This window comes from Erythrolamprus reginae, chromosome 6 (genome assembly GCF_031021105.1).
Source record: "Erythrolamprus reginae isolate rEryReg1 chromosome 6, rEryReg1.hap1, whole genome shotgun sequence".
Taxonomy (NCBI): Eukaryota; Metazoa; Chordata; class Lepidosauria; order Squamata; family Dipsadidae; genus Erythrolamprus; species Erythrolamprus reginae.
This window is the reverse complement of record NC_091955.1, coordinates 78,216,951-78,241,785: the sequence shown is the minus strand read 5'-3', so window position 1 is coordinate 78,241,785 and position 24,835 is coordinate 78,216,951. Positions and strand designations below refer to the sequence as shown.

General features: G+C 38.6%; 2 protein-coding genes across 4 annotated transcripts in view; both read right to left on the bottom strand.

Moving 5' to 3' along the window:
- Nucleotides 1–24,835, bottom strand: part of SSBP1 (single stranded DNA binding protein 1) — a 348,477-nt gene that overhangs the window by 16,292 nt on the left and 307,350 nt on the right. Inside the window, exon 1 of one of the 2 annotated variants that reach the window (XM_070756349.1) lies at nt 15,780–15,790. The exons of the other annotated variant lie outside the window; for it this stretch is intronic. The gene's annotated coding sequence lies outside the window, so the exon portion shown is untranslated. Of the gene's footprint in view, nt 1–15,779; nt 15,791–24,835 lie in introns of those variants that run through there. 2 annotated transcript variants of the gene reach the window in all.
- Nucleotides 136–23,651, bottom strand: WEE2 (WEE2 oocyte meiosis inhibiting kinase). Of its 2 annotated transcripts, none has more exons than XM_070756343.1 (12): nt 23,633–23,651; nt 22,093–22,457; nt 18,042–18,241; nt 15,412–15,463; nt 11,021–11,193; nt 7,364–7,485; nt 5,670–5,816; nt 4,713–4,814; nt 4,177–4,262; nt 3,280–3,450; nt 3,045–3,187; nt 136–1,188 (listed from the first exon to the last, which is right to left on the bottom strand). In XM_070756343.1, exons 2-12 carry the CDS (start codon nt 22,450–22,452, stop codon nt 990–992), a joined length of 1,755 nt encoding a protein of 584 aa, XP_070612444.1. In that variant the 5' UTR covers nt 22,453–22,457; nt 23,633–23,651; the 3' UTR covers nt 136–989. The 2 variants fall into 2 exon arrangements, with proteins under 2 accessions (XP_070612444.1, XP_070612443.1); XM_070756342.1 differs by lacking the exon at nt 23,633–23,651 and adding an exon at nt 23,377–23,511.

The window sequence follows — 24,835 nt, the reverse complement described above, 5'->3', positions numbered from 1 at the left end:
TAGACTGTTGGCTGTCTAGCAGCTAGACATGAAATTATATTCAGGATTGTCTAGGGAGCTCATATAGTAAGTTTGCAACTAAATGTATAAATAGAAGAGTGAGTTTTGGACATGCAATACTATCTGTAGTTAACATTTTGACTGGAATATAAGATTTGCTTTATTAGATTTGCTTTATTTTTTTTTTACAAAATATAATTGTAGGACTCTTTAAAAAGATAGTCTATGTGTATGTCACTCATAAAAAATAAAGCAGGCACACCCTTTTTGAATAAATGTTTAGCCTCTCTTCTATTGCATTGGAAAGAGATATAGTCTGATTTGAAAGCATATTTTCCTCAACTTCTGTACTTTATTAAATATCTGCTCAGCCTGTTTAATACAATATGGTTTGATCAAGTTGTATTTTTTGGGGAGGAAACAAAATCCCAAGGTAGGACCCAGCTTCTTACAATCTTTGAACTACAAGAATATCAGTTACCCACTACTGCCTACAAAGTCAGCCCTTTAAACACTGGTAATTTCTGACTTTAAAAAAAATATAAACAGTGGGATACAGAGGTCTTTAAAACTGAATGAATATAAAAATTGAACAAAGTAAGCTATCGATATTCAAGAAATCCAAGGAAAAAAATATGTCAATAAATTTATATAAGGTTTGACACCCTCCTGATGCATTGGAATATAACCCCCAGGATTATGGAACTATGTATTAGTAGCATGCATCAAAGTATTAAAGTTAAGGAAGTTCATTTTGAAGATTTAATCTCCTTAAAGTTTTGTCATGAGCCTCTTCTGAAGTATACATCTGATTGGGTTAATGATTTATAGCTGTAGGGTTCATAGAGGATTAAGGTTCTCATAGAGGGAAAAATCCAAACCAGCACCATGATTCCTTGGAGTCATGATATACATATTAGATAAACGTATGACTTAGGTATATATATATTAGGTAAACTAAATGGGCACTTTTCATAATGAGATGCATTTCAGTTACTTGAATGACTAGCACAACCCGATCCTCGATAGCCAGTAGCAGTAAAACTAAAAGATCGAGGATTTTTTCCTCCAACCAGTCGCTTCTTGGTGTTCTGATGCCTTAAACCGATTCCAGATTCTTGTGCTCTGGTCCGTTCTAAAGATGGATCCTTTTGAAAGGCCTGGGCAACCCGGGCTGCTCTCAGCTCCCTACACAAAAATAAGACAATATGATTAATAAACAATCCAGTGCACTAAGAAAATAATGTTTCCCCAAACTCAGGATGCAGTATGCTCAATTTTCTTAATTCAACAGATGCGTCCTCATCTTGGAATAAGGAGATCTCTTAAACCAAACTAGGGCCGCTGAATTCAAATGCCATATGATTCCTTGTGATGGAGAGTGCTTTGCAATGGAGAACAGTGTATGGTCTTTGGCTTGTGAACTACGTGCCAATTCATCCTATGTAACAGGCATAGAGTCATGATGCCAGAGAAGCCCTTGAGGGAATCACAAGACCTCCTCTTAACACTTCCTCTAAGAAATCATTTTACATTTAAAAAAATTGTACATTATTAATTACAGATTGCAGATTACTAGAGTTGGAAGGGACCTTGTAGGTCATCCAGTCCAACCCCCTACTCAAGCAGGACTCCCTACACCGCTTCAAAGAGATGGCAGTCCAATTTCCTTTTGAAGGTCTCGAGTGTTGGAGCTCTCACAACCTCCATAGGCAAGCTATTCTATTGGTTGATCACTCTCACTATCAGAAAGTTTATCCTTATTCAAAATTTAGCATTTACATTCAATATATTGTCCTATTATTGTCTGATTTGCTTGCTACCCGTGTTTCCTCCAAAATAAGACAGTCTTATATTCATTTTTGCTCCAAAAGACACATTAGGGCTTATTTTCTGGTTAGATCTTATTTTCGTGGAAATATGTGTTAGCATGCAGCATGGAAAAAGGGGAATAGAATGGTACATGAGGGCTAATTGCATACTGGTATATAGTCAGTTTTGGCAGTTGGAAGTGAGAACTATTTTCATTTGTATATTGGTTGTTGATGAATCTGCATCACAGATAGAAGATGTATTCTCTTAATGTTAGAGTTTGTGAGGATATATATATACATATTATGAGCATCCTGAAAAATCATGAATGTATTACCTAAACTGATATATCTATTCCAAACAGCACCGGTCAAATTAGCATAGATTTTTTTAAAAATTGAGCATTTAAGTAGAATAATATCCAAATTCATTTGGGCAGGGAAAAAACTCAACATTTAAATTGAAACATATGCAAGATAACAAGAATAAAGGGGGATTTGGCTTTCCAAAATGGGATCTCTACTATAAAGCATCTGCCTTAATATGGATAAAAGACTGAATCCAACTTAAAAATAAAAAAGTATTGACGCTCAAAGGATAGGATCTACAAGCAGGCTGGCATGGATATCTCTGGGATGGAAAAAACAAGACACGTTCATATTTTCAAAGAAATATGATTAGGGACTCATTACATGGGATTCAGATATAAACAAAAAAATCCCAGCACTACAGTACTGTATATGAAAAATCCCGAGATGGTTATTAAATAGGGAAGCAATGACACACCCAAACACAATAGACCTCCACAAAATGGTTAGGTATTCAGAAATCTTAGACAAAAGAGGATAGTTAAAATCAGAAAAATTCAAAAATTGGAACAAGAAATTAAGATTGATTGGTGGCCATACTTTCAAATTAAGTCAAGATTAAATGAAAATAGAAAACAATTTGGTATACAAAGAAAACAATCAGAATTAAACAATAAACAACTTCTATCCTTTCAAAACAGTAGAATTTTAACCTTTCAAGAAAAACTGCCTTTGTAATGTTTTGTTTAAAGACTACAAAACAACGTGTTTATATTTTATAATGGTTGAGGGTGATAAAGAGTAAAAAATTTAAATACAAGTGTAAGTAGCAGCTAGAATAAGTTCTCCGAGGTAGGAGTTAGTGTCCAAGCCACATTGTATACAATTTACACATCTTTGCTATTAGAAAGCACAGGACTTCACCTTTCCAACATAGCAGTTTTGAATTTCTCCACATTGAGCTGTTCCTGAAGCTGGGCAGCCTTGCCAAAGGATGGTCGGAGGAGAGGGTGCTTGGTTAGTGCAGCAGCTGATGGCCTCAATACTGGGTCAGGATTAATCATAAGCTGTTTTTCCACAAAACAAAGGAGAAAGGTCTTTCACCACCAAACGTCCAAGGCCACCATTCTCCGTGGCTCCCTCCCCCAAAAGAACTCACCTTAAGCAGTTCTATGAAGTTACATGACAGTTGCTGAGGGATGCGTGGAAGGTTGCCGCTGCGGATGTGGTGCCACGGGCTGTCATTGGCAGGCAATGGACCAGCCCCTGCTGCCACGGCAATAGTTAAGGCAAGAGCAAAGATGTCCGCCTTGGGCAGATAGCAATATTGCTATGGCGGAAATAAGAAAACCCAGACACCCGCGTCAGGTCACATTCAGTTAAGAAAACAATATTTTAAAAACACTAATGCGTAAGTTTACATAAGTGGCATCCCCACAATATTATTTATTTATTCATTCATTCATTCATTTATTTATTTGATTAATTTTAATTTTTTAAAAATTTAAATGTACCCAGATAAATTTCTGATAACTGCATATGAAAAAAATACATTTGGAACTCTTAAGAATAGAATAAAAAACATACAAACTTAAAGTAAACTGCTCCAAACTTGACTGCAGGAAATACGACTTTAATAACCGAGTAATTAATGCATGGAACTCACTACCAGATTCTGTAGTATCATCAGCTAACCCCCAAAACTTTACCCTTAGACTGTCCACTTTTGACCTCTCCCGATTCCTAAGAGGTCAGTAAGGGGCGTGCATAAGTGCACCAGAGTGCCTTCCGTCCCCTGTCCTAATGTTTCTCTTTTACTAGTATCGTGTATACAAATATTATTATATCTTTGTATACCACCAATACGTATTTGACAAAACAAACAAATAAAATAAAAATAGAATGTTAGTGCCTCAATTCCTGCCCAGGGATTTTTATTAAATTAAGATGAATGTGTCAAACTGACTATAATAAAAGGAATAATATGGGAAGTGTCAGGAGAGGTTCCTTCTGCTTTGAAGGCTCCAGTGCCACCCTAATGCCCCCGGAGCTTTACCTCTTGCAAGACTTCCTTGGCCAAGAAGCGGCAATCTCCTTCCTCTACTTTTGGATTGGTTATGGAGGTCACGTGTCCAAGATCCCCTGCCAAAAGAACATTGCCAGCAACAAGAAATCATTACATGCATGGCTGATTTTCAAAGGTTTCTTTATTTTTGGACTTGTCTACTCAGCTGAAATCCCACTGCGGGAGGAGCCGCACCCCAAGGCAGGAAGCGGAGGAGAAAGAGAGGCAGATCGTGCAGGTGGGCGGGGGGCAGCGGCGAGAAGCCAGAGGAAGCGCTGGGAGGGGCGGGGGCGGCTGCGGCTCCTGGCACACCCTTGGAAAAGGGTGTGCAGGGGGGAGTTTGGGGGTGCGCGCGCACATGCGCAGCTTAGAGGGTACAGTGCCCCTGGGCCTAGCTGAAACCTACTCACTTACAAATATGGTAGTTTAAAAATATGCTCGGACACAGCAATTGATAAAACTTAGCCCAAGTCTATCTTGGAAATCAATTGGCAACAAATGGTCCACAAATCCCCCAAGATACACACCAATTTTATATACCACATTTGAAGTAGCAACTTCATCATCCTCCCCATCACTCTCCTCTTGACCCGCAGACCCAGGTAGACTGCGGCATATAAATATATTGCCTGCAATCAAGGAGAAATAGTGTTAGCTTGCAGTATACATTCAAATAACTTATATCAGCTTCAGTCAATGTGGCTTACAAATTATAACCATCCACACATCATAAATGCGTCCATTAAGAAAGATGCAGAAGTATGAACTCTGTTTCTTGAGAAAAAACAATATTGTCCCACGTTGGTAAGATAAGCAGAAAGTCAGGATGTGAGCAAAAAAATAGGATACGTATTATCATACGTGCGAACAGTCTATTAGTCTGCATGCAACAAGGTACTAACTAAGACATGATTTGTTTAATAGTGATTTTTTTTTAAAAAAAATGGGCAGTTCATACAGCACATTAAATTACAGTACCAATGGGCTGTTCATACAGCACATTTAAACCAAACAACTACATTTTTGCATAATATTTTTAAACCCACGTCAGAAAGAAACAAGATCTATTAAAGATCATGCAACTTGAATCAGTCAATAATTTATGGGGGAACTTTAATTGAGAATCTGTAATGATCTTTCAGGTCATTACACATTGCTTAAAATTCCAAGTAAATATGAGAGAAGATCCCAAAATTAAAATACAGAACTCTATTCCAGAATACTTAAAATTCCAAGTAAATATGAGAGATAATCCCAAAACCTTAAGTGTTCATGACCCCATGCTAATTGTACCATTAAGTTTGAATTCAGCATAGTCCACTCTAAGCAAAATTTATACCATAGAGTTGTTGAAAGAAGGAAAAGAAGAAAAGAAAACCTATATGGCACCATTAGATTCTGAAGCAAAGATGGACTAAAAATCTAATAACTCAAATGATCTAATAACTCGAATGAATAAAGCATTACTGACCAGACACACTTACTTGGTTTGATATCCATGTGAACCAGACCAGAAGTGTGAATGTATTTCAGCCCCATGGAGACTTGCAATAAAATATCCTTCAGCTCAGATTCTTTGAAATGATCTGCTGTTTTTGAATTTTCCAAAAGTACATCCTGAAGGCTCCCACCTGTGGAAAACCAAGCGTGCATTGATTGATTGATTCATTCATTCATTCATTCATTCATTCATTCATTCATTCATTCATTCATTCATTCATTTTCTATAGCCATCCATTTCAGTCAGTGACTCTGGGCAGCTTACAATTAAAAAAAAAAAGATATTACAATTAAACACAAAATAATTCAATAAAAACAAAAAAATTATACATAGAAACATTGTTTTATGTGCTATTGGATGGCACATAGACTCCGTGAATCACTCATTCAATCTGGGGGCACTTTCGCACAGATATTTTTACCATTCTCCACACCCTCGGAGCTGTTTGTTGCAAACCCCGCAGTTATACTTGCTGTTGGGATAACAGCCAGAGATTACTTTCCAACTAATAAAAAAAAGTGCAGATGTCATCTATTCTCCCCAAACTTTATCTTCTTGTCTAGTATTGCTGCTTCATTGACAAGGTGAAATAGAGAAAGAAACCAATGGTCTGGTGCAAGGGCACCATGGCACTTTGGAGGGAAGGAAAGAGGCGTTGGTCTTACCTGATACGCCTCTTCTCGTAGGGTGGAGCTAACCTTCAAGAATGGGAAGACACCGTCCCATTCGTGGAGGTTAACTCTACCCACTATGGAGAATCATGCTCTCACAAATAGGAAAACTGCTTGACCTGAAGAAATCAACCAATTAAAATTACAAATTGGGAGTTTCTTGATTTGGGATTTGGAGCACTCAGCAACAAGAAAATTAGCTTGGATTTGGCCCAAAAGTTCTATGAGAAAGTACCCATGAGATATGAGGATTTCAACCGCATCTCTAAATTTGATGCTTCTTTATATCTAATGCTTATATGGGACAAAAACTGATTTGAATTTTGGAAGCCCAACAAGTACAAAATGCACAAGTTTGGGAAAGGTGAATAATAAAGAAAGCTGATGTGAAAACTTCATGAAAAATACTATTTTTCAGAGTTTAAGACACATCTTTTTACCCCACCAAAAGAGGGTGAAAACTTGGTTGTGTCTTATACATCAAATGTATAAGTGTTCATTAGTAGTACTAGGTACTCAGTAAAAAAATTGAAATTGACTTTGTAGAATATTTATTTTTATAAAAATCATGGGTGCTCAACCAATAGCACACAAAATATAAGTAAAAGTAATGCATAGGTAAATTAATAAGCACATGTTAAGGTAGAAAACATACTTTATAAAAGCAGATTTGAAGCAAAAATTAACTAATCCCACCTGGTCACATGGCCAGCAAGCCACTCCTACCTGAACACATGACCATCAAGTCACAAAATAAGCCATGCCCGCAGTGCGATAGCAAAACATTTTGGCAATCCCAGCCTGGTTACAGTCTCTCTTAACCTAAAAGCTTTCATCCTATTACCAAGTAGTAAACTATAAGCCCCATAATTTACAACCAGCATGGAAACCTGGTGGAAGGCATACAATCATATTATCCATAAGGCTGAGCTGAATGAGGGAATCCATAAGGTTTCCTGAATTTGGCACTGTGAATCAAACATCTTTAGAGAACCCATCTCCTTACCATTGCAGTGCTCATTCTGTATGATCATGTGATCATCTTCTGCCCAAGCAGAGTAGTAACGGACAACATGGGGATGATGACCAAGTACAGCATGTGCATAGACTTCCCGCAAAGCCATCTGCCTGCAAGCAGATATAGAAAGAGAGAGACACAATTCCAACTAGGATACTCTTATGGGGTTAGGATTATGACAGGAAAGTATTTCAGAAGCTGTTCTGGAGTTACTTTAGATTGGTGCCTGTTCTGGTTTCTGGTAGAACTTTAGCTTTTACAAATAACTCTTACTAAATGCAGTATTTCATAAACAAAGAAACTCCATCTTTATTTCTCTTCCCTTCCGTATTCAAAATACAGTTCATACTAGCACATTCCCCTTCCTCCCGTTATCTTTCTTAATTGCATTCCTCATACATTCCTCTTAGCCTCCTCCGTTTAACAAGATTTATGTACTCACAGCATGATTCAAAAACAGCAGAGATGACTGTAAAATAACACAGAATGCATTTGCTTGCTTGGGAGCTGAACGGAAACACCTTTCATTTTTGTCCTACAACATTGAAACTCCACCCTTTTCCCCCACTGACCCCCTGACGTACCAAATACAGTACATCACTCCAGTATTTAACCCATTTCTCCCCTTAATATCTTCTTCCAAACACCTGTTCCTTATGTTTTTGGACCCTTCTGAATTTAGGATTGAACAAGCGAACGTCTGATTCTTCCTCGTTAGATTCTGGACTCATAGCCACATCCTGTGGCTAGCCTCCCACCTGTTCTACTACCTGTAACCCCGGGCCCACCACTAATTCATAAACACTATCTGTATCAGAGTCCTCAATTTCTTCATCATCCTCCAACTGGCCAGGAGTATGTACAACAGTACCCACAACAGATTTATACTAGCAGCTGGGTTCATTTAACTCACTAAACAAAGCCAAGCAAATCATTTTGCGCCATGTTTCTCAAATAGTGGGGCAGGCATGGAGCGATGCCAGGGGGGCGCATGACCCCGGGGAATGTGCTTTTTTTGCAACAAGGAGCAGGGTTTTTTTGCACCAAACAAGAGTACACAGCACAAAGCAGGAGATATGAAGTGCAGATAACAAACACTTAAGAGACACCATGGAAAAATATTTATCAGGGATGAAAAAAGAAGAAGCAGAGATAATGAGACAAATGAAAGTCTCCTGAGATGAAGAAATATGATGAAGCGTATATAGCACTTGGCTGCACTGGGAGTACGGTGGGAGTCGAGGAAAAAACGGTATGTTTACTGTGTCTAAAAATGTTGGCAGTGGACAGCATGAAGCCAAATAAATTAAGGTATCACTTAAACATATTACACCCCAATTAAGCTGATAAGCCGCTTGAGTTTTTCAGCGAAAACAGGCTGAATATTGCAAAAAATTGTCCCACAGTTGGGGCTGTGTATCTTGAAATGTTTACTTCTTCCGGGGTGGGGGGATTAACAGGAAATAATTGAGAAACACTCTTTAAATGATGTGTGGCCATATGCTTTTGTATTGATGGATCAAAGGAAAAGCTACTTTGAAGGACAAGATGCAAAATTTGCCAAATATTTTTTTTTATCATTTTGTCTAATTTAATTGAGACCACTTGAAATAGATATAATATTTTAGGAAGAATGTTCATTTTAACTATAGCTAAGCCTCCCAATAAAGATAATTGTAAACTTCCCCATTTTGTAATTGCAAATTTCCAAATCTATTTGTTCTATCAATTTTTTGTGATTATTCTCTTTTATTGTGGAGCACTTATTTGTCAGATAGATCCCTAAATATTTGATTTTTTTTAGTGTTTGTAGGTTCAGGTCTCCTTCCAGCTTTCTTTCTTGTTGAGCTGTCATGTTTTTTGTTAATAGTTTTTTGCCTATTTATTTTGAGTCCAGCTATTAAACCATATTTTTCTAATTCTCTAATCAAATGCGGATTTGACTCAGTGGCATCTTCTAAGAAAAGTCAGATTATCCACAAAGGCTTGTAATTTATAAGTCTCTTTTTTGACTGTCGTTCCTTTGATTTCGGGGTTCTCTCTAATTTTCTTCAACAATATTTCCAGTGTTAGTATAAAAAGTAAAGGGGATAATGGGCACCCCTGCCTAACTCCTTTTTGTATTTAAAATGTTTTTGTTATCTCTCCATTGATTATTACATTGGCAGATTGGGAAGAATATACAGTTTCAACCATCTTTATATATTTCTCACCAAATTCCATTTTTCTGATTAATGATTTGATGGCTTTTTAAAAAAAAAAAAAACTAAACCTGTCCTAAATTGTTTTTAATATCACCTTTTTTCAAGGCCCTGTCATAGCAAATAGCAACATACAGCTGACCTTGGAAAAAGCTAAACAGTCCAGTTTATACTTGAATGGGAGCATCCAGAAGTTTTTTTAAAATTATATTCCAAAAGGCAGGGCAAAACTACATCAATAGGTTACCAAGAAAACAACATGGATGGATATCTGTAGAGATTTCCAGTCCTCTGGGTCATGGTTGTTCCAAAGGTGCTTTTTTCAGAAGGTAACAGGCTATATTTCTTGTTTTTTCTTTGGAAGACATCTCGCTTCTCATCCAAGAAGCTTTTTCAGCTCCAACAGGATAATGGGGAATGGCAGGATTTACATTCCTTGCAGACAGCTGCATCCTTTTAGAGGCTTAGTTGTCTCCTTTGGGACAACATGGATGGATTCAGGGTTTAAGCTCAATGCAAGAAAGTCATTTTCAAAGCCCAGATAAAGGTTACTGATCTATATGCTGACAAGAAAACATAGCAGAAGATATACTGTTTGGTTTCAAAAATTCGGAACTAAATGTTGCCTGGAAGACATAATTTTAATGTATCAAATCGTCCAAAATGCAGCTGCGTGAGCGGTTATGAGCCTTCCAAGGCGTATCCATATTCACCATCACTCCACAGACTGCATTGGCTGCCAATTAGTTTCCAGACACAATTCAAAGTGTTGGTTATGACCTACAAAGCCCTACATGGCATCGGGCCAGATTACCTCCGAGACCGACTTTTGCCACATGAATCCCAGTGACCGGTCAGGTCCCACAGAGTCGGCCTCCTCAGGGTCCTGTCAACCAGAAATGTGGTTTGGCAGGGCCTAGAGGAAGAGCTTCTCTGTGGAGGCCCCAACCCTCTGGAACCAGCTCCCCCTGGAGATTCGCACTGCCCCCACTCTCCTTGCCTTACGTAAAAGTTTAAAGACCTATTTATGTGTTTTGTGGAGTGAATGGTGATGAATGTTTTTAAACTATATTGGAGCTTTTAAAGTCTTTTTGGTCATATTAATTGGATTTTTAGATGTATTTGCTATGTTCTTTTGATATGTTGTGAGCCGGCCTGAGTCCTCGGAGAGGGGCGGCATACAAATCCAATAAATAAACAAACAAACCAAAACAAACCTAAATAATAAAATAAATAAAATGAATAAAATGAATAAAATAAATAAATAAAATAAATAAAATAAATAAATAAAATAAAATAAAATAAAGTAAATAAAGTAATTAAATAAATTAGATAGATAGATAGATAGATAGATAGATAGATAGATAGATAGATAGATAGATAGATAGATAGGAGGAAGGGTGGCATTTGCAGAGATATTTATAATTTTACACTGTGCACTTACTCATCTGAGGAGCCAGCAAGGGGCTTCTTTGAGCGTTTGATGGCATAGACGCAACCATCCAGTCTTTTGATGCACTTGTAAACAGAACCAAATTCCCCCACACCGATCTTCTCCAGCTCTAGGAATTCCTTCTTGTAGCGGGAAACCATGTTGTTCTCACGCAAGAGGAATCTCTAAGGATGGATGAGAAGAATAGATGAGGCTGCCTTGCTCACCAAAGAGAGAGGAGAGATGGTAATACAGAATCTTACTTCACGCTCCCGTATGTTTACCCAAGCTTTTCCAAATTTAATCATTTCTAGATAGAGAGGATTATGCTCCATCCTCAGCCTTTTAAAACTGTAGTCTTTCTGGGCAGCCAGAGTTACTTCAGTTTATGCAATACTGTATATTATAAAGTAACAAATCATAATTTTTCAAACCATATTAACTAGCGGAGAAATCTACTTATTTTCTCTACTGGTTTGGAAGTGTGCATTTTGTGCATGCGTGCTGGCTTTACTCACATGTGCGCTACTGTCACATGTGCTTTTCCCCTTCTGTGCATGCGCAGAAGGCGTTGCGCATGCCCAAAGGGTTAAAAAAGAGAAAGTGGCGACGTCCAGGTGGGTGGGTGGAGCCTCATGCTGCTGCCACTACCGGTTCTCTGAACCACTGGCAGCCACTGCTACCAGTACACCCGGATCAGGTTGAACAGATAGAATTTCACCCTTGACATTAACTAGGTTCCAGAGCTTTTAGCCTGGAAACAACAGCAATACTTCCATTAGCAGGAAGCATTTTATGGCAGTCCAGTTGTTTGTGAATTAAAATACAGTGATACCTTGTCTTAAAAACTTAATTGGTTCTGGGACGAGGTTCTTAAGGTGAAAAGTTTGTAAGACGAAACAATGTTTCCCATAGGAATCAATGGAAAAGCGATTAATGCGTGCAAGCCCAAAATTCACCCCTTTTGCCAGCCGAAGCGCCCGTTTTTGCACTGCTTGGATTCCCCTGAGGCTCCCCTCCATGGGAAACCCCACCTCCGGACTTCTGTGTTTTTACGATGCTGCAGGGGAATCCCAGCAGAGGAATCCTAGCATCGCAAAAACGAGCGCTTCGCTGGCAACAGAAATCCGGAGGTGGGGTTTCTCAGCGAAGGGAGCCTCAGTGAAATTGCAGCATTGCAAAAACACCGAAGTTCTCGAAACCCCACCTCTGGACCTTTGTGTTTTTGCGATGCTGCGATTTCACTGAGGCTCCCCTCGCTGGGAAACCCCACCTCCGGACTTCCGTTGCCAGCGAAGCGCCTGTTTTTGCGTTGTTGGGATTCCCCTGCTGGGATTCCCCTGCAGCATCACAAAAACACAAAAGTCCAGAGGTGGGGTTTCCCATGGAGGGGAGCCTCAGGGGAATCCCAGCAGCGCAAAAATGGCTGCTTCGCTGGCAACGGAAGTCCGGAGGCGGGGCATCCCAGCAGCGGCGGTGGGTTTGTAAGGTGAAAATAGTTTGTAAGAAGAGGCAAAAAAATCTTAAACCCCAGGGTTGTATCTCAAAAAGTTTGTATGATGAGGCATTTGTAAGACGAGGTATCACTGTATCAAGTGTCCCTAGGAAACATGGCTAAGGAGAGGGATGCTGGAAGTTGTATTCCACTATATAGACCCTTATAGTATGTAAACTAGTCACAATCAAATTCCTGTAATTGTCTTCTATCATATCTTTATACTCTGACTAGGATTATTTTGGCATTAAAGCAATCTCTTTTCTACCCCTATTTTAGAATCAGCCTGGTTTTCCACCAAAAGAGGGCAATGTTGCTTTATCCCTTCTACATTTCTAATAGCAGAAAATAAATATCCACCTTTTAAACCCTAGTAATTGTGTTGTGACTCAAGGGGGAGGGAGGATAATAGGATATTTGAGAAGGAGAATACAACAGCAGAAGGTATTTACTTCTCAGTAAAACTGTTCTTCTCTCCCCCACACCATAATACCCTTTAAGGTGCTTTGTCTTCATTAGGTTTTCAATTAGACTTTTAATTGCCTATTTTCTCCTGTGCTAATTAATAGTCATTTGTAACAATGGTAAGAAAAGAATTCAGAGTTCAATAAACTAGTTTTCTTCCCAACTTCCAAAATCTCTTCTCCTTAGCAGGCCATATTTTTTCATAGCTACAGATTGGAGGTTTATCCCATTTTAGAAGCTGCATAAATATGTTTTAGAAAGTAAGAAAGTTTTGTTTGAAGACTAATTAAAATATGAAACAGGCATTTAATTGATTTAATAAAAGTGTAGCATAATCAAATAAGGAACTTTTTTTTGTAATTGGGATTTTCTTAGCCTTCAGAGTCTACGGAGAGGGGTGGCATACAAATTTAATTAATAAATAAATTTTCAGTTATAGCAAAACTGTATGTATATTTTGGTTTGGAATTCTGTTCCTCTCAAATGGAAGTAACCCAAACCTTTTTCAGAAAGTAACTCTACTGACAGCATTAAAATGTGATACGGATATCCTCATCACCCCAAAGGCAGTATTGAATTTGCAGTACCTAGAACATTTCTGCCCTCCATTTTAGCAGATTAGCTCCTATACCAGGGCTATCAAACTTGTGGCCCATGGGCCAGTTTCATCACACACTGGCCATGCCTGGTTTAGCAAGGGGGGGGGGATCTCAATACATGTCATATGATGCTGTTGTGGTGATGCACATTTGACACCCGTGTCCTATATAATGATCATCGGCCACATGAAATAATTGTCTCATTTCACTAGTTGGGCAATCTCTCAGACTAAAGCCTACAACAGGGGTGGGTTCTAACCTACCTTGCTGCCAGCTCACTTCCTCCTGTGCTGTATGGCCATGCCTTCTGGGCATGCTCGCTTTGTGTGCATGAGCAGTAGCCAAAAATCAGGAAAAAAGCCAGGGGGGAAAAAAAGCCCAAAACAAGATGGAGATGTATGCACAGTGCTGGAAACCCAGCTTCTGCGCATGTGCAGAAGGAAAAAAAAATCCCAAAAAATTAAAAAAGAAATAAAAAAATAAAAAAAAATGATATGGCTGTTTTAATACATCACTGTATTACACCTTGTATGAAGCAGATCCAAAGCATTACATATCTATACACTCTGATATGCAACACTTGTAGGCCAGAGGTGGGTTCCTCTCGGTTCGGACTGATTCGTCTGAACCAATGGCAACCTCCTGATGACATCACAATGACATCACAGAACTGGATTGGTTAGTGCCCGTCTGTGGAGGCCACCATCTTTTCCCCAGGAAAATGGGGAGAGGCAAAGGGAAGCCATAGTATATATCTACAGCCATAGTATTATCAACAGATGCTTTGCACTGCTGCACACTTTGTTTCTTTCTCTCCACACATATTAAAGCACATATTAACATGAAACAAAGTGTCAAATTTTATTTGAAAAAGTGCTCCCGATCATGATTTCTCAAGGGTAGTCCAGATATTTTTCTTTCAAGCAAATGAAGCAAAATAGAGTGGCATATAATAACAAAAGATTTAAGTGCCAAAGCCCACTGCAACAATATAGCCAAGAATGCTTCAAGAGTTGTTAATCTAATCCTACGTAGCTTCTGCTCTGGCAATCTCACACTACTTACCAGAGCTTACAAAACTTTTGCCAGACCCATCCTCGAATACAGCTCATCTGTTTAGAACCCATATCGCATCTCAGACATTAACACCCTTGAAAATGTCCAAAAATACTTCACCAGAAGAGCCCTTCACTCCTCTACTCGAAATAGAATACCCTACGAGACTAGACTTTCAATCCTGAGCCTAGAAAGTTTAGAACTAAGACGCCTTATACAAGATCTAAGTATTGCCCACAAGATCATATGCTGCAACGTCCTGCCTGTCGGTGACTACTTCAGATTTAAACTTAATATTAACCGCTCCAAACTTGACTGTAAAAAATATGACTTCAGTAACCGAGTTGTCGAAGCGTGGAACTCATTACCGGACTCCATAGTGTCATCCCCAAACCCCCAACACTTTACCCTTAGATTATCTACGGTTGACCTATCCAGATTCCTAAGAGGTCAGTAAGGGGCGAGTACAAGTGCACTAGAGTGCCTTCCGTCCCCTGTCCTATTGCTCTCCTATATCTCCTATACCTTTCTTCTATTCCTATATCTCTTCTTCTATTCTTTCATTGATATGTTCTATTCCTATATCTTCTTTTCTATTATTTCTTAGATATATTTTACTATGAGTATCTCCTCTATAACCTTCATCATGTATTTTACTATGTGTGTGTGTGTGTGTGTGTGTGTGTGTGTGTGTATATATATATATATACACCCACTAAATTCCTCATTGTGTATTGGACAAAATAAATAAATAAATAAATAAAATTTGTGTATCTCTTAATACTCACCTTGGCAGGCATTTCCAGCTCCATTGGTCCATCTGTTTGGTTGGAATCCTCTCTAAAATCATAAATTTAATCCCATGTATTAGTTTCATATTCCAATGCTATAGGTGTCAACATATTAGTAGTTCCTGTGGGTATCGTTTCTGGGTCGTTGTGAATCCAGATCACAGGTAAATGGTAGCAAGGAGTTTTCAGTATTGTGGCTACCATATAATTATCATTAGATTTATGTATGTATTTTTGCAGCCAAGCTCTGGTAGCACTATTCCTATTCAAAGAATGCCTACATTTTAGCCTTCCAGAAGGCTGTGAAGATCTGGTTATTCCTGCAAGTTTGGGCTAGGATAGGGTTCAGTTAGGAAGTTAATAGTTTGTTTGCTTAGTGAGAAGGATTGTCCTGTTATTTTATTGCTTCTGTCGATTATTGTGAACCACTGAGGATCACTCCAATATCTCAGGTTGCCACAAAGAAGATGGAGACCTTGCAGTATCAAATTAAATGGGGGACTTCTAGACTAATCATCCTATTGCATAAATGAGAGATAAAAGTGAAAATATTGGATGGCTATCTAACCTTCTCTGAAAGACATCTACACTTCATGTTACATTGGTTAGTCCAACTGGGCCTCTCCATAAACCTCAGAAATATTTTGGAAATATTCTGTCTCTCACAACTTTCTGCTATCAAAAAAATAAATAAAAGGTACCATATTTTTCAGAGTATAAGACACACCTTAGTTTTTGGAGAGGAAAACAGGGGAAAGAATCTGCTTACCAGGTATTCATCTGGCTAGCGTCCTTAGTCTGGTCAGATTCAGCACATTATTTTATCCCCTGGTTAAGGGATTTAAAAATATTTATTCTGAGAGAGTAAGAAGTAACAAGCAACAAGCTTGCAAGCCAGTAAGAGCCAGGAACATCATTAGCACCTGGAAATAAACAGTCTGAACATGTAGAGCAATGGAAAAAAAACCCACAAAGACTGAGGGCTTGGAAAACATTATTCTTTGCAGAGAGTAACAATAAAAGAGCTTGCAAGCTGGTAAGAGCTGGGAACATTAATAGTACCTGGTTAGGGCTGGAAAGAAACATCTGGAGCAAGTAAAGCAATGAAAAATAAACCTACAAAGACAGGGTTTGGAAAACATTCTTGGCAGAGATTAACAAGGAAAGAGCTTGCAAGACGGTAAGAGCTGGGAACATCGTTAACACCTGGTTAGGGATGGAAAGAAATTTCCTCAGAGCAAGTTAGAGCAATGAAAAAAAACCCTGGAAAGACTTAGGGCCTGGAAAACATTCTTCGCAGAGAGTAACAATGAAAGGACTTGGGAACATTAATAGCACCTGATTAGCACTGGGAAAAAAACATTTGGAGCAAGTAAAGCAATGAAAAAACCCACTACAAAGACAGGGTTTGGAAAACATTCTTCTTTGCAGAGAGTCACAATGAAAGAGCTTGCAAGCCCGTAAAAGCTGGGAACATTGTTAGGAAAAAAAATATTTGGAGCAAATAAGAGAATGAAAAAAAAAATCAAAGACAGGGTTTGGAAAACATTCTTTGCAACAATGAAAGAGCTGGCAAGTGGGTAAGAGCTCGTAACGTTGTTAGCACCTTGTTAGGGCTAGAAATAAATACTCAGAGCAAGTTAGAGCAATTTTAAAAACCCTGCAAAGACTTAGGGCTTGGAAAACATTCTTCGCAGAGAGAAACAATGAAAGAGCCTGCAAGGTAAGAGCTGGGAAGATCGTTAACAGCTAGTTAGGGCTGAAAAAAAAGCTACACTCAGATTATAAAATGCACCCAAATTATCAGCCTCTTTTAGGGAGGAAAAGGGTGCGTCTTATACACTGAAAAATACGGTATGTTTTAACAACCAGTTCTTCTGTGCAGAACCGAAAATGTGAGTGTGAGAGCGCAAGCATGTTTCACTCACATGCACAGCTTCAAACACATAATGATTTCATGCATGTAGCTTTCAGCACACCTTCTTGGGCAGCCGCGATGAGTAGAGTGTGGAGGCGTGGAAATCAGCTGAGCTGTGTGGGCAGGGTGAGAGAGCCAGAGAATGAGATATATAGGATGGGATAGTAGCAGGGTGGGTGAGTGGGCAGCCTATTACTGGTCATAGGAACGCAGAGTTTGGATGAACATTAGAAAACATTACCAAATAATAAGAAAAGTTCAACAGTGGATCAAATTAAACTAAACAAGGAGAGAAGTAACTTAGAACTAAGGAGAAATTTCCTGACCGTTAGAATAATTAATCAGTGGAACAGCTTGCCTCCAGAAGTTGGGAATTCTCCAACACTGGAAGTTTTTAAGAAGATGTTGGATAACCATCTGTCTGAAGTAGTGTAGGGTTCCCTGCCTAAGCAGAGGGTTGGACTAGAAGACCTTCAAGGTCCCTTCCAACTGTGTTGTTATTATTATTAAATTACCAAAGGAGCTGGGATGATTCAATTGTGTTGAATATATCTTAGCAGAAACAACTATGTGTCATGGATGCTTCAATTTGGATTTATCTTTGGATTAGTCTAAAGTCTAAAGTCTAACCTTAGGATTCTGCAGGGATGACTACCTGATCATCTTATTTTGCCTCCTTTGAGAAATATCTTAGGAAGAAAACACTCACGACTCCCCTCTGGCTTTCCTCTTGCCGCTGGGGTGGAAGACCATCTGTCGGTATGATTCAGGTGTAAACGGATTAATATTAACCAAAGAAGCTGAAGGAGCCTCCTCTGAGCCAGGACAGGAAGAGAATCGCAAGTTCCTCATCCCTTTGGAGGGAAATTTCCCCACAGGTGAAGGGAAAGCTGTCTTACCTAAGAGACTCTAGAGCAAAAAACAGAAAAAAAATTGTCCATGGGAAAACCTCTATTGCATCAGGATTTTACAATTCCTCAACTTATAGGGAGAGCAACCTAATATTCCCCAATATCAAATTGCATAATATGATGCAATATTAACATTGCATAATATTAATATTGCATTATATTATGCAATATTGCATAATATTGCAGAGGACATATTATGCAGTCCTCTATGGTATTTCAGAATTGTTGTATGTTCCACACACAAAAACCTTTTTACTAAACCAGTTCAAATTTGATCTAAGGCAAAGATGGCAAACCTTTTTTGGTTCACATGCCAAAAGGGTGCGTGCGGATAGGCCAGCGTGGATGGGCCAGCAAGGACCTTTACTTGATTCTGCTTAATCCAAGGGTGTCAAACTTGTGGCCCAGGGACCAGATGTGTCAAGTCCTGGGCACACCCATCCCTGGTTTAGTGAAGGGGAAAAAGTCATGACATGTCACATGACGACTTGACATCATGGGTTTTTCACCCCTGGCTTAATCTATCACCTTGGCTGCAATCAATGACATTTCCATACAAAGGGCTGCACAGATCAAAGACCAACACTATCCTTTCGTGTCTTTACAAGATTTGGGGCTCCCCAAATTTCTATGATTATTTCCCTTGACATGTTGGGCAAGTGTGCTAAGGTTGGAACAAACAAGAGACACTGATTTAGCTGCCAGTTTTAGCACTCCTCTATCAAAGCAGGTAGTTATAGAATAGTTTTAGGAAACTGCTCATAAAGGGTTAGATTATTAGTTCACCAGTCAGTATAGGTTATATTGAGATCTCAAGCTGGAATTTCCCCTTAGAAATGCATGGTTGAAGCTCATCCAATCTTTGAATTAAGATTTGAGCTTCATTTGCAGCCTGAAAAAATCAGAGGTCAATTATGAACCTCAGTTTTGTGTTAAGCAGTGTCTTTGTGAGTTATACAGTTTTAGAGAATCAAGGAAAGAAGAATGTCTCATTAATAATAATAATAATAATAATAATAATAATAATAATAATAATAATAATTTATTAGATTTGTATGCTGCCCCTCTCCGAAGACTTGGGGCGGCTAAGGCTCAGGGCGGCTTGCCTTTGTTATTTTATCAGTAAGTTATTTTTGACAGCAAAGCCTCAATCAATGCTCTAGAACGTCCGTGCAATCTTTAGACATCCATCCAAATTAGCAGAAAGATGAAGTGGAATGTTTAAAATACAGTGGTAGCTCTATTTAAGAACGTAATTCGTTCCGTGACCAGGTTCTTAAGTAGAAACGTTCTTAAGTAGAAGTAATTTTTCCCATAGGAATCAATGTAAAAACAAATAATGCGTGCAAACCCATTAGGAAATAATGTCTTTCCTTTATCTCATATATCATATATATATATCATATATTTTCTCCCTTTCATACATCTTCTCTATTTTTACATATTATCTTTATATATATTACTTCATGTCTATTCTCTTCCATATGTATTGTGTATTGGACAAATGAATAAATAAATAAAAATAAATAAATAAATAAATAAAATAAATAAAAGCTCGGAATTTGGGTGGGAGGAGGGGGAGGAAGAAGAGGAGGAGGAGGAGCGTCTCTGCCGAATGAGGAAGGTGAGGTGAGGGGAATAAAAAAAATCCAAAACTTTAAGGCTTAAAAAAAGGGGGGGACTCTGAGGCGGCGAGGAGGAGCACACGCCTCCAATATACCCGTCGCGAGGTTGCCTCCCATGCACTGCCTCCACTACACTGGCTGCTCCTGCTGCTACCTGCTGCCTCTTCCTTCCCATACTGAATGGCTCTCCTCTCGCTCGCTCGCTTTATAGCCGACGCCTTTCCTTCGCTGTGGTGACTCCTCAGCTGCCCAGAGCGAAGGGAGCATTTCTTTTCTCTGAGCACTGGCAGAGAAAGAAAAATGCTTCGTTCTCTCTGGACTGCCAAACAGTGTTCCCTCTAATTTTTTTGGGGGGTGGGCGGAAAAGTATAGTGTCTGAGCGGCAGTCCCTTTGGGACTGGGCGGCACAGAAATAATAATAAACAAACAAACAAACAAACAAATAAAAAACCCACCCTGTTTTGCCTCAGAGAATTTCAAAATAAAATACTGTACTGTGTGTCTATAACAGTGAGCTCATAATAGGGCAACTCTATCAATATCAAAATGCCACTTAAATAGTTGAGCTAGTTAACTAGATTTTGATTTTCTTTCTCTCTTCCTTACTCCCATTCTTTTTCTTTCTCTTTTCCTTCCTCTCTTTTTTCTATCTGTTTCTCTCTCTTCCTCTCTTCCTCTCTCTCCTTTCCTCTCACTCTTTGCCTCTCGGCTTCTGGGCAGGTTTGCAAAACTCTGAGTTGATGATGATTTTTAAGTGAGCGATTGCTCACTGCTCAGCTTAGAGGGAACTATGCTGCCAAAGCTTCCTTAAGTGCCACCGAAAGGCTTCTCTGGCAGCCCAGAAAAGCCCGGGATTAAAGGGGGAATGGCAGGAAACTGGGCCTTCCTGCTGCTCTTAAATTTCCTGGGAAATTTTTTCAGGCTCGGGTTCTCAAGTAGAAAATGGTTCTTAAGAAGAGGCAAAAAAATCTTGAACGCCCGGTTCTTATCTACAAAAATTTCTACAACACTCCGTGGCCTGCATTGGCTGGCGATCAGTTTCCAGTCACAATTCAAAGTGTTGGTTATGACCTTTAAAGCCCTACATGGCATTGGACCAGAGTACCTACGGAACTGCCTGCTACTGCATGAATCCCAGCGACCGATAAGATCCCACAGAGTTGGCCTTCTCCAGGTCCCGTCGACTAAACAATGTCGTTTGGTGGGCCCCAGGGGAAGAGCCTTCTCCGTGGCGGCCCCAGCCCTCTGGAATCAACTCCCCCCAGAGATTAGAACTGCCCCCACCCTCCTTGTCTTTCGTAAACTACTCAAGACCCATCTATACTGCCAGGCATGGGAGAGTTGAGACACCTTTCCCCCAGGCTCTTTATATTTTATGTTTGGTATGTATGCGTTGTTTATTTTTTAAATATGATAGGGTTTTATATGCTTCTTTTTTAATATTAGATTTGTTTCGCTATAATACTGTGTTAATTATTGTTGTGAGCCTCCCCGAGTCTTCATAGAGGGACGGCATACAAATCTAATAAATTAAATTAAATTAAATTTAAAAAAGGAGATATAATAGATAGAAGAGATATGATGGATAGAAGAGATAGAAGAGATAGAAGAGAAGATATATGAGATATAGGAGAGACTATAGGATATATATATGTATATTATTTTATATTATATGTATTTATAAGGAACAAATGGCAGTTGCAAAAAAACTACATTTACAGCAGCACGAAGCTTACAACTTCAGCCTGATGATGGTGAATGTGATTTCACCGAAACATCGCATAGACATTCAAAATATTACACGGGGCAAAACCCGAACTCAGAACAATCTACATATAGGATATATATATGTATATTATTTTATTAAAATCTCAAAATGTGCCTTTTGATGCTCTTCAAGTAGACAAACATAGATTCATCTTTTTGAAGCTTATTATGATGTCTGGGCAAACTGTTTTGGATTCACCCAAATAATTCAAAACTTTCAAACACTAATGGAGGGCTATGCAACCTCTCCTATAAGGAACATAAAGTCTGAACTGACATGACCAATTTCACTTAAAACAGCAGATATGTTTTATGGGCCATAAATCCAAAAGCAATTAGCAATATTAAGTTTCAAGCATGAGGCAAGCCTGAAGATGAAGAATATGCTCTTACAGTAGTTGGCTTGGATATTTTCAGAAGAACAAGTTGTGAATTATTATTGTCATCGCCACCATACCTTTGGAGTATTCGGGGTATCACACAGTTGCAGCTTCTGCCAAGTAACATAATGCAAAGGAGTTCCAGGATAGTCTTCCAAAGGGATAGTTTTCTTTCGCAAAGACTCCCTGCTACATCCCCTGACAGGTTTCACCCAAGAACTTGGGCGTGCTGGAGAGCGATCATTCAATTGCCTCTGAGGGGTCACTGGAAAAGGAGAATGCGTTCGCCAGTTCTGAAACTCACAATTTTTCTGTGGAGTGACATGCTTCACATCTTCCGCTCTTAAGCTATTATCCTCTTCCAACTCACTGTCTTCTTCACATCTGGAAAAATCCAGCCTCTGTATGAGTTTGTTGCTGCTACTCCAATCATCCATTGCAGCTAAAAAAAAGGCAGGAAGACATATCATGCTAAGACATAATTTAATTAGAGTGCTGACTGTGGCTTAGAGAGGCTTATTGTAGCTCTAATAGATTAGTGCAATAGATAAACCCCACCAAAATCAGTCTGGATTGAGACATCAAATTATGCTTTCTTTAACTATGGTTTGATTAAATCTTCAGGCAACTAAACTGAAACAAAATGGCTCCAGAATTCACAGTTAGATTCACAAACCACCTTAAGATTTAACATGTGTGAATTCACCCAGAAAGTATTCCACTCTGCATAGTAACCATCACAATCCTAAAATTAGATATGCCAAACTTGCATCCTAGATGATGAGTTTGTTTCTTCAAATCAAGCCCAATTCTTTAAAAAGCTTTTAGTCTCTTCTCTCAAGGACTTGATAAACCTTTATTGTAAAATGTCTTGATTTGTTCCTAATCAGATAATTACTACTAGCTGTTCAGAGGCAAGCTTTATATACAGACCACCATTTCGAAAAAGCCCTTATTTAATATTCAGATTAAAATGATCACTATCTGGAAGGGTAAATAGCCCTTTTAAAAAAAAGATGGACTGCTATTTTTCAGTGAAATTATGGCAGAGTATTCTATTAAATTAACATGCTGTGTGTGCTAAAAAGGAAACAACCTCATTCAATATAGTACTCTACAGCACATTTTCAGATAAGCATGAATGGAATAAGGTATGCACTCATTTGAGGCAAACACTTGTCACACAAGACTTAAGTCAGCCAGCTGATATATAAGTAAATTAAAGAAATATTGGACATAATGTCTCTGTTATTTAGTCTTCCAGTCAGAGAAGATTTCTGCAAATACAAAAACATTGTACCAGCTAGCAAATACTGCCTTACTCCCAACCATTTTATGACAAAAAAAACCATATTCAGTACCCCAACAGAAGTTGCAGCAACTCGACTGCTCCTGAAGCAGAGAAGCATCTGTTCAAACCTGTCCTTGAACTTCCTGTTAAAACTTCTCATTGGATCCCATAGATTATGCTGGAGGAGTTTACAAACCTCACTTCCTGCTTATCCTCCCTGTTCTCTAAGATTCTGTAAAAACTTGCATTGCTCCCTGAGTCATTCAGAATTAAACACTATTGCAAGATGAGTTGATGGACCTTAAGCAAAGGCAAGATAAAGATACCTTTAAACAAAACACAGATCAATGAATCGTCACTCTGGGGAAGGGAATCTTACAGTGTGGAACTAATTTGCCACAGTCTGCTTCCAAAATATTTTTACTAGCAAGTTTTCTGATCTCAGATCCAATTCTAACCAGGTTCATATTTGCTTAAGTTTTTGAGATAAAACCAAGTTAGCTAGATTTGGGAAAGATTCCAGTCTAAAACATGAAAACTATTGCCATTAAAAGGACCAATTTATGCTAGAGATTAGAGTTTTGCAAACTTGGCAGCTTGAAGATCATGTGAACTTCAATTCCCAGGATTCTTCAGCTAGCATACTGGCTGGAGAATCCTGGGAGTTGAAGTCCACACAACTTAAAGTAACAAGTTTAAAATACTGTACAGTGACAAGTGTTCACTATTTATTAAAAATATTGGAAGGATGATAGGGAAAAAAATAGAGAGTCAGTTTGGTCTTGGGAAGGAAGGTGTGTTGGATATGTTCACTGCCTTAAATGATTTGTAAAAATAATAGAGGGATAGAAATAAACAAACAAATATATGCCCTACTGCTTCAGTTTGGAAATTGATAGCCCAGTGATGAAAATATTATTATTGTATTAATGTGCAAAAAAGGGGGCTTAGCTAATTCTTCAACAGGTATTGCAAACCATTTTTCTTTAATTTCATATCACCAGCCAAACAAAAATAAAAATAAAAAGTATTTCATTTTGTGTTTAACAAAAAGCTCCATCAGAAATGTGGATTCTCACTTGTGGGAGCCAAATCTTGCACATTTATCCAAAAGGAAAACTTTTTGGATAACAGTCCACTGAGCTTCTGGCTGACAAAATTTCTGCTTTGCTAAATATGACTTGTTTTCAGACACACAGGCTTATAATTCTAAATATGATAGGCAAAATAGGAGACAAATGTGTGTTGGATATGTTCACCACCTTGAGCAGTTTGTAAAATTAAATAAAGGCATGATACAAATAAATGTACTTAGCATATGTAGGATCTAATGTCTGGATGTACTGGATACCTAGGAAGTAAATCCCACTGGAATTATGTCCAAGCAGATACAGTATCAGTAAACTGTGTTATCTAATATAGTCTGGGATTTGCAGCCTTCCTATTTAATTAGAAAGTTACTCAAAAGACCTTAGCATGTTATTTACATGCAATTATTTTTCCTGTTTGTGGTTGTTTTTCCATCTTAC

Bases quoted from the DNA above. Each gene is read 5' to 3' on its own strand.
- WEE2 (XM_070756343.1), bottom strand. From the start codon at position 22,452: ATGGATGATTGGAGTAGCAGCAACAAACTCATACAGAGGCTGGATTTT. The intron at 18,242-22,092 runs GTATGGTGGCGA...TTTTTGCTCTAG, and splicing joins ATACCCCGAATACTCCAAAG to AGTCTCTTAGGTAAGACAGC. The intron at 4,815-5,669 runs GTAAGTGTGTCT...CCTTGATTGCAG, and splicing joins TCACATGGATATCAAACCAA to GCAATATATTTATATGCCGC.